At 32.4% G+C, this 19,418-nt stretch overlaps 2 protein-coding genes across 3 annotated transcripts; both read left to right on the top strand.

The window, feature by feature from the left end:
• Positions 1 to 6,060: 6,060 nt before the first annotated feature.
• Positions 6,061 to 8,555, top strand: LOC118039103 (casein kinase II subunit beta-2). 2 transcript variants are annotated; one of them, XM_035045703.2, is made up of 5 exons: positions 6,061 to 6,351; positions 6,603 to 6,821; positions 7,033 to 7,127; positions 7,223 to 7,388; positions 7,989 to 8,555. In XM_035045703.2, exons 1-5 carry the CDS (start codon positions 6,135 to 6,137, stop codon positions 8,117 to 8,119), a joined length of 828 nt encoding a protein of 275 aa, XP_034901594.1. In that variant the 5' UTR covers positions 6,061 to 6,134; the 3' UTR covers positions 8,120 to 8,555. The 2 variants fall into 2 exon arrangements, with proteins under 2 accessions (XP_034901594.1, XP_034901593.1); XM_035045702.2 differs by having other exon boundaries at positions 7,018 to 7,127.
• A 6,760-nt stretch (positions 8,556 to 15,315) lies between these two features.
• LOC118039101 (uncharacterized) lies at positions 15,316 to 19,413 on the top strand. The gene is made up of 3 exons (XM_035045700.2): positions 15,316 to 16,642; positions 17,461 to 17,719; positions 18,561 to 19,413. The coding sequence occupies exons 1-3, from the start codon at positions 15,462 to 15,464 to the stop codon at positions 18,735 to 18,737; spliced, it is 1,617 nt and encodes a 538-aa protein (XP_034901591.1). The 5' UTR covers positions 15,316 to 15,461; the 3' UTR covers positions 18,738 to 19,413.
• The last annotated feature ends 5 nt before the right edge of the window (positions 19,414 to 19,418 follow it).

Below are 19,418 nucleotides of genomic sequence, written 5' to 3'. Positions count from 1 at the left end.
AGTGGCCTCCAGACTCCCCGAAATATTCAACCCATCTGTACGGATCATATGAGCCAGCAAGGAATGATGGCATTGGCAGCGTTTCAAGTTGCTCTTGATCAGCATTGGAATACATTTTGTTTATTTGAGCAGTTCTTAGCTCTATGGACATGGTTGGATGGTGATTTCTAAACTAGATGATAAAATTATGAGCACTCAAAGCGGAGCAGGATTTTAAAAACTGAAGCTATCCTAGATGTTCCCCTAAACATTAATAAGCCAACAATGCTCATAGCTTGCTAGGTGGAAAATGTCCATATAATTCTTTCCATACATATATACACAAAAACATAATCAATGCCATAAGCAGCAATATGCAAAAGGCCTTCAATCCTGCACCCACAGTGCACATCCCATAATAATGACCTCTTGATCGAAATCTTAGCTCGCTTACCTGTAAAATCTCTCCTCGGATTTAAATCCGCATCCAGCCTTTGGCTTTCTCTCATCTCTTGTCCAGACTTGAGTAGCCGTCTTTGCCATGACAACCACTATGTGTCTGGCCTTTTCTTGCCCGTTCATTACCCTTTCAATCGATGGCAAATCCAGCCAATCGTTAAAGAAAATCAATCCACCCAATTAAAGAAACCCCTACCAACCCGTCTTTCTTCCCCGTGTATCTCCTTTTCTTCTTCTCGGTTTATTCCCAAATCAATTTAGCAAAACCCAACCGCTAGGTTTTAGAAACAATCCAGATGAGTTACCAGTCCACCTTCAACATCATCATCATCTTCTAAGTTGCGTGCTAAAAACAACAGAAGTTGCCCTGTAAATAACTGCTGCAAGATTTAGAGCAAGAGTATCTTTGTAGTTATACGTTTCCTGAACATCATCTGTGGCAGAAACCATGATTTTGGCAACGGTACCGGTACCACCACCTGTTATATGACTGAGCGAGTACCAATGTACCATTGATGAACCCGGAGACAAGAAAACAAGAGCGTGATCATGTAAAAACTCTAATGATTTAAATTTTGAGGGGAAAAAAATGGTAAAGTTATTATTTATGATTTTTTTTAATAGAAAATATTTTTTATTAATAACATGGTTATTTAAATAAAAACTTAAAGCAACTCAAATAAAATTTATTAAAACTCAAATGATTTAAATTAAATAAAAAAGATTTTAAGACAAAACTTCATTTTTATTATTCATTCATTTCTTTATGATTTTCAAGGGATCACTTTTTTTTTATCAAAAAACATGGACATTCAAATAAAGACTTGTAAAGGAAATTATAAAAAAATAATTATTACAAATTTATACAAAAATTAAAAATTATATAATTATTTGGAGAAAATATTATAAATAATAAAAAAAAAGTGTGTGTGTATATATATATATATATATATATATATATTCTATTTTCATGTATATTTATGTGCGAAATTTTCTTAAAACTTGTGCGCATAAGTTTCATATATAATCATGAAAAAAATATTATGATAAAAAGTTGGAATATTATTTGAAAAACATGAACTAATTAAATGATTTTTTAAATATAATAGTAATTAATTATATAAATAGAATTTTATTATAAGATGTAAGAAATTTAAGAAGAAGAAGAAGAAATGAGGGCCTAGTGAATAAATAAAAAGCACGCACTTGAAAAATGGTTAATGCATGCCTAGGCACGTAATGTAAGCTTGTTTGGGTCCAAAGTCTAGGCCCACGTGCTTGATCTTTGGAATCTAGACTAGTTTTTTTTTTTTTTTTTTTTTTTGGGATTGAAGATATGTTGTTCGGTTGCAATATTTTTCAGTCACTGGATTTATTTCTAGTTATTCAGGATTTAAAATATTTGGATCCTGAAAAACTAAATTTTAATTATTTTTTGCTTAAGAATATAAAAAAATTCATATAAACTTTTAAAACTCTATTTTCAATAACAAAATATATTTTAATTAGTTTAAAAACTTCAAATCAAATCATTTTTTTTATATAAAAATGAGACTATATTTATTTTTTATGAGATCATTAAAAATGTAAATCAACTTCATTGAATTGTTCTTTTAAAATTGAATCCATAGACTAAAATTACAGTTATCGGGTGGCTAGAATCAAGCCTCTAGAAACTATCTTGAGAGTTTTTTCTCTCCTTAACTTTTTTAATAGTTTTCTCTCCTCTTAATTTTTAGGAACTAAAATGTGAAAAATTAAAAGTTATGACTAAAACATAATAACCTAGAAAAACAAGTATTGTATTTTTTTTATTTCAATTTTGATCCTTCATTTTTTATTTTTTTTTTTTTTGACAAAAAAAAAATAAAACTCTATTTTATAAAATTGATCATTAATTTAATATAAAAAATATAACAAAAAAATCAAACAAGCAAGAAAAAATATATTGAAATCGATTTTAGGGCATAAAATCATAAAAACATAACTTTAAAGGAAAAAAAAAAGTTCACCAATCAAATTGTAAAGTATGAAAATTATAAAAAGCAAAATATAAAAAATAAATCATTGATCCTTCATTTTTTTATTTGTTTTTTTGACAAAAAAAAAATAAAACTCAATTTCATAAAATTAATCATTAATTTAATATAAAAAATGTAACGATAAATCTAACAAGCAAAAAAAAAAAAAAAGATTGAAATAGATTTTAGTGCGTAAAATCATAAAAACATAACTTTAAAGGAAGAAAAAAAAGTTCACCGATCAAATTATAAACTATGAAAATTATAGGAACCAAGATATAAACAAATAAAAATGCTTAGTGAATGAATGGTAAAATGTGAAGGTGTGAACAATGAAAAGCCATGTTATTTTATCATAAAATAAATTATTACTTTAATGTTGAAACATTTATCGATACATTAAGTAAGCAAGAGAAAACAAATTTCAACGCATAAAACAAAACCCATGAAAACATAACTTTAGAGAATGAAATTAAAAAAAAAAGATTAGTGACCAAATTATAAACCATGCAAAGATCAAGGATCCAAATGTAAAGAAGGCAAAAATGAATATTAAAATGTGAGTGTGAGCTTTGTGCTTTGTGCTTTGACATATGAATATAGTGCATAAACCTCTGTATATATATTTTAAGATTCCTTTTTATATTTTATTATATTTATGTTGTGGTTTAAAATAAGTTTTTGTGATGAAATGTAGAAAGGAAGTACTAATTTTCAGACAAAAGGATTGAATCAGAAACATGTTTTATTGATAATTGTTGCCTTGTCTTGTATACCTAACCACTCACATGTTGTAGCCAATGGATGGTGTCCTCACAAAGCAACAAGATATTAATAAAAATTCTTGTAATCTTGTTAATAAGGTTTTTACGGGGCACTGTTGGTTTTTTATTATTTTTTTATCTGTTGTTCTTTTACATTTATGCCATGAAGCGGCGAGATTGGTCACCTACTCCGATCGCTTTTGGTTCCCTCTCCAAAGTGCAAGCCCTCAAAATAAGGGTGTTTGAGAGTGTGGTAGCGGTTGCTTTTCAAATAACTTTTCATGTCGAAAAACATGCCAATAATATTTTTTTTATTTTTTAAAAATCATTTTTGACATCAGCACATCAAAACGATCCAAAAAGTACAAACCGCACTTAATTTTAGCAAAAAAAAAAATTGAATTTTGGTGAAAAGCCGGTTTGACCGCAATGCCAAACAGGCTTTACATCTCGTGGGCTAGACGGAGGCCGCCGAAGTCTGCCGCTAATTAGTGTTGAGTAAAAAATTGAAAAATTAATTAAAGTAAAAAAATAAATAAATAATTAACTGGAAAAAATTAAGAGAAAAAATTAAGTTAATCAATTACAAAATCTAAAAGATTGGATCTAGTTTTTTTTAGTTTTAAATTTTAAAAATTTAAAATTAATTAAACTGAATCGAATTAAATCAGTTCAACTAGTATTAAATTCTACTATAAAATGCTAATAAATATAAAAAGAGATACTAAAATTAAATCTTTACTCAATCCTCAAAGACACGTCCCTTCCTCCCAGTCTCTCTCTTTCAACCACCATTACACAAAACAATAGCTCCAATTTATCTAAAGGTAGATCAAACTTATCTCTTTTTGTTATTGTTTTTTATTTATTGCTTTAGATTTATTTTTATGCCATAACTTTTCTTCAGTTTCTTACTTTTCATCCATGATTTTACTTTTATAACATTTATTGAAAAAAAAGATTTACATAACAATTATAATTACTAATATTTTTCAATAATAATAACAGCAATAACAACAACAATTTTAATAATATTCTAAAATCCAATATGTCCAGAAATAATGATTTTTTTAGTGTGTTAGATAGACAGTAATCACATGTTCATATTAATATTCCATTCTTCAAAGTTTAAAAAGTTAATGATTGATGATAGAAGATTCAATGCGTGCAAAACAATCATTTTGTGGGATTTAGGGATCTCCAATAATAAAATTGGTGACTTTTAATAAGAGATTGTGTGAGCTTTTAATTATTAAAAACTTCATCTTTTTTATTAAGAATGTATGACAAATTCTATGTAAAATAAGACTATGAATAGAGAATAGAAAAAATCTTTTCTTTTACCCAAGTAGTTCAGATGTATATATAGTCTCTAAACGTTGTCATGTTACTTGAATTGATGAGTTGGGGCGTCATTTTCTTCTAATAATATTAAAGAAAGACAAATATTCACTACACAACATTATTATGAGATGTATATCTCTTACACAACATTAATATTAATAAAAACATGATAGGCTTTATAGAGACTTTTATGCATTTAGGGATATAAAAAGATGATCATTCTTGACTTTTAACATTTCATATTAAAAGATATGAGAATAAATAAACAAATTCACATGACTTAATATAGGGCTTAAAAGATTATCAACTCTATATGTCTTAGATTTGGAAAGATTCTAAACCCAATGGTGATGACTTTCACACCTTATTAGATCTATATGTACTTAGGTTCAGTGCGTAACTAAACACAAGGATATTAGGTTTCGTATCTTACCAGATTTATATGCATTTGGGTTAGCTGAATCTAAGAAAATTATGTTTGACATCCACATGCACTTAGGTTCAGCACGTAACTAAACTCAAGGCAATTAAGTCTAGCGCTTTGCCAAACTAAAATGCATTTGGGTTCAGTGTGTAGTTAAACCCAAGAAAATTATGTTTGACAGCTGAACCTAGGAAAATTATGTTTGACACCCACATGCATTTAGGTTTAACACGTAATTAAACCCAAGGCAATTAAGTCTGGTGCTTGGCCAAACCAAAATGCACTTTGGTTTAGTGCATAGCTGAACCCTAGAAAATTGATTATGACATTCTATTAACCTCATTTACACTTGGGTCCAACACATAGCTGAACCTAAAGGTGTGGGGTCAAATATATTGTCATACCTACATATATTTTGGTCCAACACATAACTAAACCCAAGACAATTGAGTCTGATATTTTACTAAACTCATATGCACTTGGGTTCATTACCCAACTAAACTTAAGGATGTTGGGTCTATAAGCAAATCCAAACCATGTTACCTAAGCTTGACATCTTGAGTCTAAATACATCAAGTTATCACTTTGCATTCGATTCAATTATGAACTTTTAAGCAAATATATAAAAAAATATATTCATCTATCAAGCTTATAGAGACATAATACACTTATATATTTTAAATTATGAAAATCTAAAAATAGACCAGTGGTGTGTGTTACTTCAAAAAACTAAGTTAGTGTTTAAGATTGTGGTAATAATTGTTTTTTTATTTAAAAATACTGTAAAATAATTTAAAATAAACAAAAAGTTTTTAGGATTTTGATAATAATTATTTTTCAAAGTGTTTTTTACTTGAAAATACATTAAAATAATTTATTTATTTATTAAATTTTATTTTTAATATTATCACATCAAAATTATCTAAAAAGAATATTATTTTTTTTTTTAAAAAAAAAACAATCCAAACTCTAAAAATATGCTTTAAAATCGAAACCTTTGTTGGATATTTTGGACCTCGAGGGTCATGTCAGTAATTTCACGAAACGCAATGTTAATATCTTTCCCACTAGTGAACTGAAATTCAATCGATCGCTTATCCATCGTCCGTCCAAGGAAATCAATCAAAAGAAAAAAGAATCGTGATGTACAGAGAGCGAGGGATTGGTGTGTCCAAGACGGACGTCGATCATCGAAAGCAGCGGATTAGCGATGTCCTCGATAAGCATCTCGACCGATCCTCTCCGTCCAGTTCCAGACCCACCAACGGCAAGGATTTGTTTCTTTTCATGAACAAGCAGCAACCGCCTGATCACAACAACATTGACCATCTCCTCTCTAAAGACAACAACGCCTCCGTTGGTAATTCATCCACATGTTTATTCCGCGTATTTGTATTTTTTCTTAGAATTAATTGTGTTATTCTTATTAATTGTGAGTATTTTCGTGTGATTTAAGACATTAGTTAAATGTCTTAGAATCAACAGTATAACGGGACGTTGATATTGAGGTTGGGATGTATAGGTTTTCTTTTTTCTGTATATCTGAATGTCAGTGTAACCGTTTTTCTTAATTAGTTTTAATGCGTGAAATAGCTGTTTTTTTGAATGCAGTGGAATCTGACACGGACAGCGAAGAGTCTGATGTTAGTGGTTCCGATGGAGATGAGACGTCGTGGATCTCATGGTTTTGCAATCTAAGAGGGAATGAATTCTTTTGTGAAGTTGATGATGATTACATACAAGATGATTTTAACCTCTGTGGGTTAAGCAGTCAAGTTCCATACTACGATTATGCCCTTGATTTGATTTTAGATATTGAATCCTCTCATGGTGTGATTTCTTTCCTTTTACTGAATTGCATTGTTCATCTTGCTATATTTATGAATCCTTTATTGCTACTTGTGTGCTGTTTTGAGACACGGACGATAAAGTTTACATTAGCCGTGTTATAACCTGACAATAAGGAAAGGGACTTGTTGTAGTCTCAATCACTTGATTATTTCTGGCAATTGATTCGGATGGATAGGTGATATGTTCACAGAGGAACAGAATGAATTGGTTGAATCTGCAGCAGAGATGCTTTATGGATTGATTCATGCTCGATATATATTGACCAGCAAAGGGATGGCAGCTATGGTGAGGTTTTGCTATTGGACATGGATATTTCCATGCTTTTCTTGATTTTAATGTTTGGGCAATGGCTAACAATAATGCTGCTGCAATTTTAACAGCTGGAGAAGTACAAAAACTATGACTTTGGAAGATGCCCAAGAGTTTACTGCTGTGGACAACCTTGCCTTCCAGTTGGTCAATCAGACATTCCTCGGTCAAGCACTGTTAAAATATGCTGCCCCAGATGTGATGATATTTACTACCCACGTTCCAAGTATCAAGGCAGTATCCTTAATTGCACTCAATATTCTTTTACTGCATATGTCCTAGTGGGGAACTAGCATGTGCTCCTTGTTAATATGGCTGTTCTTGGGCAACATTAGTGGTTCTTTTGGCCTAGAGATTGAACTTTCCAATTTTATACGAGCTATGGTGTGTATTTATAGGTCTAAGGGGTTCGTTTTAAGATCGTTTCATTCATTGGTTCATGCTCGTTTTTATTTGTCCATATATCTTTTCCCAGCCATCAAGTAGAGGTCCCTGCAGTTAAGACATGGGGATTTCCACTTGGATGTTGCAGTTTCAAACCTTGGGAAGGGTGGGGCGTATTGGAGATTTGGGGTTGGGGGAGGGCTACCCACTCTCTAGACCTACTCCTATTCAGTCTCCCTGTTGAAACACACACACACACACAAAATCTACTAAAGGCTATAGATTGTGATTTTGAGGTCATTATGTTTGGTGGATTGCTGGGATGTCTGTTGTGTTCTATAATTTTTGTGTGCTGATATTATTGCATGTTTCAGGCTCCTTGTTAATAACCCACCCTGCAAACTCTTGTCTTTTGATCAGCATTTTTTCACAAGTTTCCTTTACTCTGTTTAGACATTGATGGAGCATATTTTGGAACGACATTTCCTCACCTGTTTTTAATGACTCACGGGCATCTCAAGCCGCAAAAGGTAGTGCAGACCTATGTTCCTAGAGTATTTGGGTTCAAGCTACACAAACCATAATAATGGAAGTTGAAGCTTATGTGGGCCAAGAAGGCATACTTTATTTGGACATAATTTCGCAGTTCACATAGCCTGCTGGAGTTCTCCAAATATAACAAGATAAGCCCCCCCTCCCAAAAACGGAGGGAAAAGGAAAAAAACCCTTCTTATACGTCTGATGATGTATCATTAAGCAAATCTGCTAGTATCGATTTAGTAGTAAACTAGTAATCTTCAGTTTTAGCTTCCCATTCAATTAGGCTCGCCCGCTCCTTCCTCCTCTAGTTTCCTGTGTTGCAAATTTGCAACTTCCTTTATAGTTAAGGTAATCACATAAATAGCCTTGCAATATATTCTGTATACTTGATCGATCAAGCATCATAGTGAATTATTGGCGGGTATTCAAAGTTTGTTTTTAAACTTGAAAACTTTAGGGTGTATATTTCAGTTCCTTTTCCACTGGTGTTTGATGTGAAATTTTTATGCTCAACTTATAGAGGATTGTGAGCTACAATTTGTCGCGGCATCTAATCTTCTAGTGATGATTTGTCAAGCTTCGGGCAATTATAGGGTTTGTCTCTCCCGGTTGAGCAGATGGAAATTTGAGTGGTGCCCTCTGCAATAGTTTGAGTGATACAGAGATGGGAGGGCAACCTCTGGGTCAAATTTACGAGGAAAAAAATAACGCAATGAGAGAGAGAAAATAGAAGATTTTGTTAGGCCTGTACCTGCTTCTTGTATTGCGGTGGGTACCGATGCCTCTTCAAAAGATATCAGCAATGGACAGTCTTATGGAGCATTAGTTTCTGCTATCAGCATGTATTGAGAACACCAGGAAAGAAAATGTTCAAGAGAAGGAATATTGGGAAAGTATATTCCCTGTATTTCCCTTTTCGAGGGGGTAGACATATGGATGTTCAACTATCTAGTTTTTATTTTTTAATTTTTGGCTAGGAGGAGTGTATACAAGTTAGTTTATGTGCAATTACTCAATTAATTTTACAAGCTCTAAAGTTAATGATCATGTAAGTCTCAGTGGCTAAAAAGGGACTAGAACTTATAATTATTAAAAATCAAATCGAAGACCTGATCAATTGAGTATTTTATTTTTTATAATTGAGCTGCATAGCAAGCTCTGGTTTGTTTATGTAAAATGCCAATCAAGCAATGCAATGCCATGAGCCAACTCTGGAGTAGGTTTGGGCATGACAATACATGGAAGTTTATCACTTGGGTTGGAGACCCTCTCTGTACCTCTCCCTCACAAGTCACAGGTCCGCACCCTTTCTTCAACTTGATTGGCTAGTGGCTACAGGGAATTCATTTTGTTTTCGATGTGTGTGCACAAGCTCAATCTACCTCCAATTCTTCAGTTTCTCTGGGCTTCACCAGCCAGAAATTCTTTTACTGTGTACTACTGGGCCGATGTGCATAATGGAAAATAACATTTTTTAACCTTCGTTTGTTACTTTTCGTTGTTCGGATAGTTGAAGTTACACCTAAAAGCTCTAATCCGTGGTAGATAAATTCACTATCAATTTACAATTTTCATATCATAAACATAATAATTCAACAATATAAATTGTTAGAATTCAATTATAATATTATTTTAAAATCATGTTAGAATTAAAAAGTGAAATAGAATGTTTTAGTGAAAAAACAAAGGAAAAAGTTTTTTTTAAAAAAGAAGAAGGGGTCTAGGTCCATGACCTAGCTCCTTAAAAGAGAAGGCCAGGGGCTTGAAGGCCAAGCCTGGACGCTTAACCTTGCTCTTTTATTTTTGTTTTATTAATGGGGTCGTTTGCTTGTCTAATTTTCAGCACCAATAGTGGCCAGAAACATAACAGGAAATCGAGTTTGTGATTTTGCACCAAAACAATCTAGTTTTCAACCAAATTCTCACCTTAAATATTTGAGAAACACACTACAAACCTCAATAAATCCTCAAGTGCCCTTGAATTTGGCCTAGAAAATATGCAATTGCACCAAAAAAAAATTAATTGAAAAAAATTGTAAACAATAGATCTACAGTGAAATATAAAATAGTGCATAGTATCGACTTCATATTACTCATCCATGCGTTTTAGTTTTTTACTTGATATTTATCTAATGTCCATTTCAGTGACAAGACACCCAACCGTTGTTGGATTCTAGCTTGGCCCGTTAGATCCATGTTTCAAGGTCGCCTTTGTCCTTTATTTTTCCAGTTATGTAAGGCCTATAAGTTGAAAGATATTGCAGGGGCAAATATCCAATAAACGTGATTGATTATATTTAAGGCAGCTTTAAGTTATTATTTTGAAATATAAAGGACAGAGATAAGTAAGATAAAAATGCATCTGGTTGTAGAGATGGAAACAAGATTAGGTTATTATCTTTGTTTTAAGAACAATTTTAGCCAATTTTTCATCCCTTCAACACAATCGAGTTAATTTTTTTCTTTACTAATGTTCTTTTGAATATTTCTTTATTATATATATATATATATGTTTTTTTTCTCATTTCATCGAAACAATATAGAAAAATAAATTTTACAAGCTATGCTTTTCCTTTGAAAAAAAAAAAAAAAAACTACAGGATGCTCCTAGTCAATGAACTACCTGTTATATATAATATTGTAGGAAATGGTAAATTAGTTTTATAAATTAGGTGACTAAGCTACATAAAAGGAAAAGCATGGCTTGAAGGTAGGTGGAGCCATCCCTCCTCGCTCCATGCAATCTCTAGAACCACCTGTGGACTATAAAGCTGTCTTTCTATCTGGGTGTGCTTAGAAAAACCATAGGTTAAGATAATATTCTTTTAAATTTCAACATTTATACAAGCATAAATGCTGAAATCTGAATAATCATTGCATAGAATTTTGGGCATATGACTAACACATGGAGCATTTTTTACTCGGCAACTATTCTTGTTTTGTTTTACTGAATGTATGTTTATTTCTGTATTTTAAAAATATTTTTTAAAAAATTTAAATTGTTTTTATTTTTTTTAATTTTTAAATTAATATATTTTTAATGTTTTCAAACCATTTTAATATATTAATATTAAAAATAATTTTTAAAAATTTAAAAAAATATTATTAATATTTATTTTAATATAAAATATTATTTAAAAAACAATCAGCTCGAAAGGCTGCTTTTGCTGACTGCATGACCCTCCTTGTCGAAAGGGTGGGCCGTCAAATTCATTAGAGGTAGGGCTAAAAGTGCAAAGCTGTGGAACCACCAGGGCAAATTTGATGAAGATTAGCGGATGATACCGGGTCATAGTTAGGTTTGCTTTCTTCTCACGTTTTTTTTTTTAAATATTTTATTTAAAAATATAATAAAATAATAATTTTTTATTTTTTAAAATTTATTTTTAATATCAACATATTAAAACAATTCAAAACCATAAAAAATTAACTTAAAAAAAAAAACTAAAATATTTTTTAAACATAAAAACAAATACTATCTCGAATCTTTTGCATTCGTCAACATCCTATCATGTCATCAGTGGAACATGATAAGTATATACCTTGAAAAAAGGCTTGGTATACAAACACTTGGATCTCCATCTTTAATCTAAGATCTTCAAAAATCAGTAATCAAGTTTAGTAGCATCCATTTTGGAATTCAACACATACATGAACTGTGGCTCGTGACTTGTTGGCCCTTGCTTGATGGAGACCTTGCATGATTTATAATTATTTGTATAAAATTTGACCAAACCATGTCATTGTCTACGCAACATCTACATAATCCTTCTTGGCAAGATAATCCCAGCCTTCCAATCTCATCATCATCACCCACACAATCTCTCCTCCTTGAGATTAATTTTTAAATATCAGCACAAAACCCGATTAACACCACCCATAATCTCTGGCTTCAGATTAATTTTTATGGATTAATTAATAAAACCAAGTCTTTGCCCATCAAATCTTTGAAAAACGATTCACTTAAGATTTAATCATAATGAAGGGAGCAGATTCAACTGCTAATTAACAAACAAGGCTAGGCCTTCAAGAGTAGCTAGCTAGCTAGCCATTAGAGAGGAGTTTACCTTAACAATCCATTTGAAAGGGAGACACCAAGTAAAAGGTTGTTTTCATCCCAAGCATCAATGGACAGATCCCATTTGCGTCCTTTTCTCATGCTCGGAATTCTTCTCCCTTATCTCACTCGCTCGCTGTCGAAAATACACAAAAGAAAAGGCAAGCGTTTGGTCCCCATACACGACCAGATATGGAACACAGTGATAAGACAAGCAGTTTGATACATGTTGTAGTGTCCTGTCATGGGATTTGGAGGCATCGGCGGAGGAGAGCGATGATTTCTGGTGGGCCATCAGGAGAAGAAGCAAAGTTGGATAAGAACAGCCAATTGTTTAATTAGGGTTTCTGCTAAAACAGTGAAATAAAAAATTAATTGAAAGGTATCCACTGGTCTAGTATAGACAGACAGGTACCAACTACCTCGCAACAGTGAGTCGGCTGATTCATGAGCTGAGCAAACTCGTTTAATCCAATCCACATCTCAGTTTTCGGATAGATATGTAACTTAGTGGACGGCGCAAGAAACTCGAGACACCATGGGTTCTGCTTGTGTTTGAGTCTTCCCATGAAACCCACCTTTTCTTCTTCTTCCTTCTCCTTTTGTGCTTGTCTCTTTTCTACTTTGGCATCGGTACAAATTCTGCATTGAGCACTGAAATTAAAGTCTAGAATTATAATAAAAAAGAAAAAAAAAAAAGAAAAAGAGAATGATAAAACTGTTTCAATTATTGTGATGTTAGATTCAGTGTCCTTTTGGACTGAAAAAACGACGTTGGGTTTGGATTCAGTGTCCCTGCTCAATTATTTGCAGAATGGTAAGGTAACGATGGTAATGGTTTAAAATATTTATCATTTAAAAATATAATAAAAAAAATTTATTTTTTAAAAAATTATTATTAACATCATCATATTAAAACAATTTAAAAACATTAAAAAATTTCATTTTAAACAAAAAAATTTTAAAATAATTCTCCTGCATTGAATTCCTACAAAAAGGAATTTGAATTTAGCGATTTGAAAAAACTAGAACAAAAGGAGCCAACATTGACACAGGAAACAAAATACAACTTTGTTTTTACCCTGGTGTGCAAAACCATAGTTTGGTCTCTATAGTTTTTGTTTTTTATTTTTAGTCCCTGCTTTTAATTTCACATTTAAGTATCAAACTTTATTGATTTTATATTTTAATCTCGTGACTTTTGTAACCATCTAGAAAATCAATCTTGATGTTATTAAACTCTTCTCAATGAAAAGTATGGTTGAGATAATTTTAAATTTCTATCTTGTCACTAAATAAATTTAAAAAGTTTGATATGTGATGCATTTATAAACAAAAGATTTACCATGAATTCTTTTCAGTGTTGAAAATCACAACAATAGTTTCAAAACCCGAAGCTAAGATGGGTTGGGTTTTAAAAAAAAAAAAAAATAAAATTTAGGGTGCCCTGAAAGATCCTAATAAAAATCATGTCGCAATCCGTTAACTTTTATTTTTTTTAAAACAACATCATTTTTATTATCCAAAAAAAAATTAACTTGGATGATCCCAATAACCTAGTTAAAACTTAAAATCCGGATCTTGAATCATTCTGGAGGTTAAAGCTACTATGGTAGCTCAAAAAAAATAATAAAAAAAATGGATACCTTTCAAGTGAACAATATGTGTATTTTTGTTTTAAGAAGGATTTGAAGGCACAATTTGCATTCATCAACTCAATCCAATCCTAACATTTAAAGAAACGGTGTCGCATGAAGAAAACCCGAAGGAAGTACTGTTTTGGATATTTATTAAAAATAAGCTAATTAAAATGATAATAATTGTTTAAAGGTACAGATATTTGGCAATTGCAGCACAACGGTATGTGTATACGTTATCTATACATCCACTCTATATCATATCGTGGATACATATACTACACGTGTACTTAATAATTGCGAGGAGATAATTCCCTTTTATCCTTAAAAAAAACAAAAAACATTTTATCTTTATCTCTTTCACTTTCTAATTTATGGAATTCCATAACGCCGTTCGAAAAGCAAAATTAATTTATTTTTTAAACATACCCGACAAATACAATGTTGCACACAAGCTAAAACAAATTATCAATAGTAAAACATACCCGACACTCACATTTCACGTGTACTCACATGTTTAAAACAAAATTTTTATTTAAATTTCATCATTTCATGTGCACTCACATTTTTTAAAAATTTAATTTTTTTTATTAAAAAATAATTTTTTTATATATTTTATATCATTTTAATGTTGATTTTAAAAATAATTTTTAAAAAAACAAAAAAAAATATCATTTTGATACATTTCGGTACGAAGAATATTTTGAAAAGCAATCGCAATACACTCTCAAATAACCCTTAATTTTTTGATGTCCGAATAATATCTAATACACCTTGTTTGGAATTAAAGTTAAATCTTTTTTTTATTAAAATATAATTTTTTTGTTGTTGTTTTAAATTATTTTGAAGTGCTAATATTAGAAATAAATTTTAAAAAATAAAAATATATATTATTTTAATATATTTTTAAATGAAAAACATTTTAGAAAAGAACACTAAAATTTTTATTTTTTTCTAAAAAAAAACTACTTAAATTTATAAATTATTTTCACATTGAATTTCATATTCTCACAAAATACACTTAATAAATTCTTTTATTATTCATACTTGAGGTTCATGCATAACTAAAATTAATTATAATCTCGGTAAAGAGTTGTATTTAAAACTTTCATTATTCACGCACTAGAGTTTTTTTTTTTTTTTTTAACTTGAGGATAAAATAGATATTTAAACAACTTGAGTGTTAAAAAGATTTAACCCCTTGTATTCAAATAAATTTAATATATTCTCATGAATGGGCTTTAAATTCAAAATTTTAAAAATAAAAATAAAAATAAAAAGCCTTTTTATCCATTAAACCAATCATAGTGTATTTACATCATTTTAACAAGATAGGAGTAAAATCACTTTAATGAAAAGGAAATAAAAAGATTGCAAGTCATATCTTTGTATATTATATTATTTTTCTTAGTTAAAGAAATGTAGACCGTAATTATGAGACAAGACTGATATGATAGAGTGGTATTTATGTAAATCAAAGAAAAGACGAGGGTACTGTATTGAAGAGCAACGTCAACACGAAATAGATAGTTTTTTTCCTACCATCTTCCTACATTATTATTCAGTCGTGTACCAGAACCAGTAATGGCAATACAGACTTGAATTTGAAGTTTTTGAACAATTAGAAGCAACCGGCGTTACAAACGAAATCTGACCTCTCAAATGGCAACACTCTCTCACTCAGGCCTATAAATGCATCAAGAAGCACTCGTTACGAAACAAAGCAGAAGAAGCAGAGGAGACAGAGGAAGAAGACATATTATCTCTTCTGGTTTCACACCTCTCTTTGATCCTTCAATCCATAAAAAACAACGACAAATCCAAAGGAAAACGCAATCTCAATCAAACCCGCAAAACCAACCTCTTCTTCAAATCCAAATCCAAATCCCACCACCAACATCACCAAACCCACCACTATTGACCCACCAACCTTACTTTCAATCTTACCATGAACAAGAACAAACCTTGTTCAGTAATCCTTCAGCAACACAACAACCCCTTATTTCAACACCCCACAAGAGGCTAACAATTATGGATCAATCACCAGCTTCTTCTACCTCTCACTCCCCTACACTCTCCTCTCTCCATGGCAACCCTAGCCAGTCAAATTCTCATAAAAAAACAATCTGGAACACTATTACAATCCCACTGACTACTAAATTATCTATCAAGACTCTAGCTCACAAAGTCCTTTTCCATTTCAGCCATGCTCGTCTGCTTTGTGTACATTTGACGGTTTTGATTCTTATTGTTTTGCCTTCTTTTTACTTCTTTCTATCAAATCATCGCCGCTTGTTTATCATAAATTTGCTTTTCATTCTTGCTTTCTCAATTACCCTTTTAGCATGTCTCAATCTTGTGCTTCCTCGCTTGCCTTCTCTTCGTTTACTTGTAGCTCGTTCATTGCCAAATAAATTCAAGCCAACACCTTTACCTACAAAGGCTACGAAACCTGTGGTTTGGTCAATTGGGTCTAAGCCAAAAATACAAAACAAGCCATATTCAGGGTCATGGGTTCAGGGTTATAGTAATGGTGATGTTTATGAGGGTGAATTTCATAAAGGGAAGTGTTCAGGGAGTGGGGTTTACTACTATTATATGAGTGGGAGATATGAGGGTGATTGGGTAGATGAGAAGTATGATGGCTATGGAGTTGAAACATGGGCTAAAGGGAGCAGATATAGAGGGCAGTATAGGCAGGGTTTAAGACATGGAATTGGGGTTTATAGGTTTTATACAGGTGATGTTTATGCTGGTGAGTGGTGTAATGGGCAGTGTCATGGGTGTGGTATTCATACTTGCGAGGATGGCAGCAAGTATACTGGGGAGTTCAAGTGGGGTGTCAAGCATGGTCTTGGTCATTACCATTTCAGGTAAATTTTGATCTTGAATCTTTGGATATCTTGATTTGATAGCTAACGTTGGATTTTAAAGTTTTATTCCCTTTAGTATGTTGTCACTCGTCTATGATTGAATTTAGCTGATTTAAATTGCATACATGCTGGGTGTTTATGTGGAATTTAACTTGAGCAAGCACATATTATCGGACTGTTGTGTTTTTGCTCTAGGTTATTTTTTTGTTTGATCATAGAGTTGTTCAATTATGGAGTTTTTGGCCATTTGTTTTATTTTGCTGTTATAGAATTTTGATTCTGGTCCTAAACTCTCCTTTTGTTCTTCTTTGGGGTTGCTGTATCTCTGCTTTTGGTTTTCTTAGATGCTGAATCCTTAGGCACTAACAATTAGCTTGCTACATGTATAGGTGGCACTATAGGGGCTAATTAAGAGGATGTATCTCAATTTAGATGATTCCATTCTCAAAATCCATGGATGGACTGAAGGATAACTGAGGTTGAAAGAAGTTGTTTTGTTCAGAGCTGCAGAAGTAGGATGTTAAAGAGTTCAATTCAAACAATAAAGTTTTCAGAGGCTAAAAACTTGAATATGCGATTCAATTTAATTTCCAATTCACGGTCAAATAATTCCTTTTCTTGAATCCTATACTTTCCACAAAAATGATTATGAAATTCTAAAATGATAAATAATTTAGTTATTAGTGCCTTGATGTGTAACTTTTTCTGATTGTTTACAATTGAACTTACAGCCACCATTGTTGTATTGCATGAGAACAATCACTGGTTTACATTTAAGAAACATAATAACCTGGTTTCTCTGCTCTTTTATTACACAGAAATGGGGACACATATTCTGGGGAATATTTTGCAGATAAGATGCATGGTTTTGGAGTCTATCAGTTTGGAAATGGACATCGGTATGAAGGAGCATGGCATGAGGGAAGGAGGCAAGGGCTTGGTATGTACACTTTCAGAAATGGAGAAACACAATCTGGTCACTGGCAAAATGGGATTCTTGATGTATCCACTGTAGAGAATGGCAATCCTGAGTCTCCAAATGCTAGTAGTCATCCTAAAGTTGTTAATGCTGTCCAGGTAAACACATGTTTTGCCTTTTGGTCAAGGATGCTTCGTTAAGATTCTCTAGATGAAACAAAAACCAAATTAACAAAAAATATTCAGTTTAGAGAATGTAGTGTTTGTAACTTGAGTTGGCATGTGGAATAAAATACTGGATACAACAAGCTGTATTTAAGTCTTGACATCTATGCAAGTTATAATCCTATTGGCAATCAACAGTCAGCTGTTAATTTGGTCAATGTGATCCACAGGACCGATAAGATTGCAGGTCATATGTGATATGGTGTTTGTGTATTGTACAAAACATGTAAACTATGGAATTCTCCAAGACTTGAACCCTGTGTGCAAGTTCTGCTTTTGATGAACCTTAATTAGTTCCGTTTTATGGCTTTTTTTGGGTAGCAGATTGCTTTGGTTTTTCTTTAGGAAGTAACTTCCAAAGTTTGTTGTATGATTTAACTTGTTGGAAGTGTCCAAGGATAGTGCATTTGCACCAGCTGCAAGCACTCAGTAAGTCACGAGCCATAACCTGAGAAGAATAGAAATTAGATACTCCTGGGGTATTGCTCCCACACTTACATAAAAATGGGACACGCAATGATAACTACTAACAGGTTCCACTTTTATTTGAGTTGAGGAGCATTGCATCAGGAGTACTTACTAATCTCTCGCATATTTAGAGTTCCTTGTGGCTTTTGATCTCATTCTACCTGACATTTTTGTCTTGGATGATGGGGCTTTTCTCTGAAGTCTGCCGAATACTGAACAATTTAGTTACATATTGATAAACTATATACTACCTGTATCTTTGAACGAATTACTATTCTCTTTCTTACTTTTGCTGTGATAAATACAGGAAGCAAAGCGAGCTGCTGAGAAAGCATGTGATGCGGCAAGGATAGAGGAGAGGGTGAACAAAACCATTGCATATGCTAACAAAGCAGCCAATGCTGCAAGAGTTGCAGCAGTTAAGGCCGTCCAAAGACAAATGCACCACCAGGACAGTGATGATGTACCAACTCCTTTTGTTTAATCTTAAAGGGTTTTGGGGCTTCTTCAGAATCATGCATCTGCAATCGGTTGAATACCACAGCATAACGTTCTGATGAGAACTGAAAAGGAACAAGGAAATGCTGCAAAACAACATTTTTGCTGCTACTCTTGCAGTTGCATCAAATTTTGAGTGGGAATATTTTCAATCTTGTTTTAATGTATGATACAGGTGGTTGGTACCTGCTTGGAACCACATTTTAGTCACCGGAAGAGATGGCTGATTGAGGAGCAAGACGGGGACCCCCACTTCCGAATGGTCTTGATACTTTGTATCTACGTTGGTAGAGTCTTATGAATGTTGTTGTTGTTTATAATTTAATTTCCTGTTATGATAAAAAGTATTTGGTACCTACGTGGAACAACATTCAGTAAGTAGAGGCTATGACTGATTGAGGAGCAAGATGGATTCTACCTTTTCCTATTGGCCTCGATACTATGTACATAGGTTGAGTGGGATGTTTAAGATTGAAGGTTGTGTAATAGGCTTACAAGTCAAGGATGGCAATACCATTGATCACAGGGTGTGTCTAAACCTTTCAACTTGTAAATGTAAATGGTTGTATCTGTACTTCCTGCACGGAATGATGCAGCAGTATTATGAGTGGTTTATACGAGAAGTTGAAGCACCCACCTTCTCTGGAGAATTTGATCCATAATTTCT

The sequence above is a fragment of the Populus alba genome, chromosome 1, assembly GCF_005239225.2.
Source record: "Populus alba chromosome 1, ASM523922v2, whole genome shotgun sequence".
Lineage (NCBI taxonomy): Eukaryota > Viridiplantae > Streptophyta > Magnoliopsida > Malpighiales > Salicaceae > Populus > Populus alba.
This window is presented reverse-complemented; position numbering and strand designations above follow the sequence as displayed.

Coding starts and splice junctions, on each gene's coding strand:
- LOC118039103 (XM_035045702.2), top strand. CDS start 6,135: ATGTACAGAGAGCGAGGGATTGGTGTGTCCAAGACGGACGTCGATCAT. Junction 6,352..6,602: donor AGACAACAACGCCTCCGTTG/GTAATTCATCCA, acceptor TTTTGAATGCAG/TGGAATCTGACACGGACAGC. Junction 6,822..7,017: donor AGATATTGAATCCTCTCATG/GTGTGATTTCTT, acceptor TCGGATGGATAG/GTGATATGTTCACAGAGGAA.
- LOC118039101 (XM_035045700.2), top strand. CDS start 15,462: ATGCATCAAGAAGCACTCGTTACGAAACAAAGCAGAAGAAGCAGAGGA. Junction 16,643..17,460: donor CTTGGTCATTACCATTTCAG/GTAAATTTTGAT, acceptor TTTATTACACAG/AAATGGGGACACATATTCTG. Junction 17,720..18,560: donor AAGTTGTTAATGCTGTCCAG/GTAAACACATGT, acceptor TGATAAATACAG/GAAGCAAAGCGAGCTGCTGA.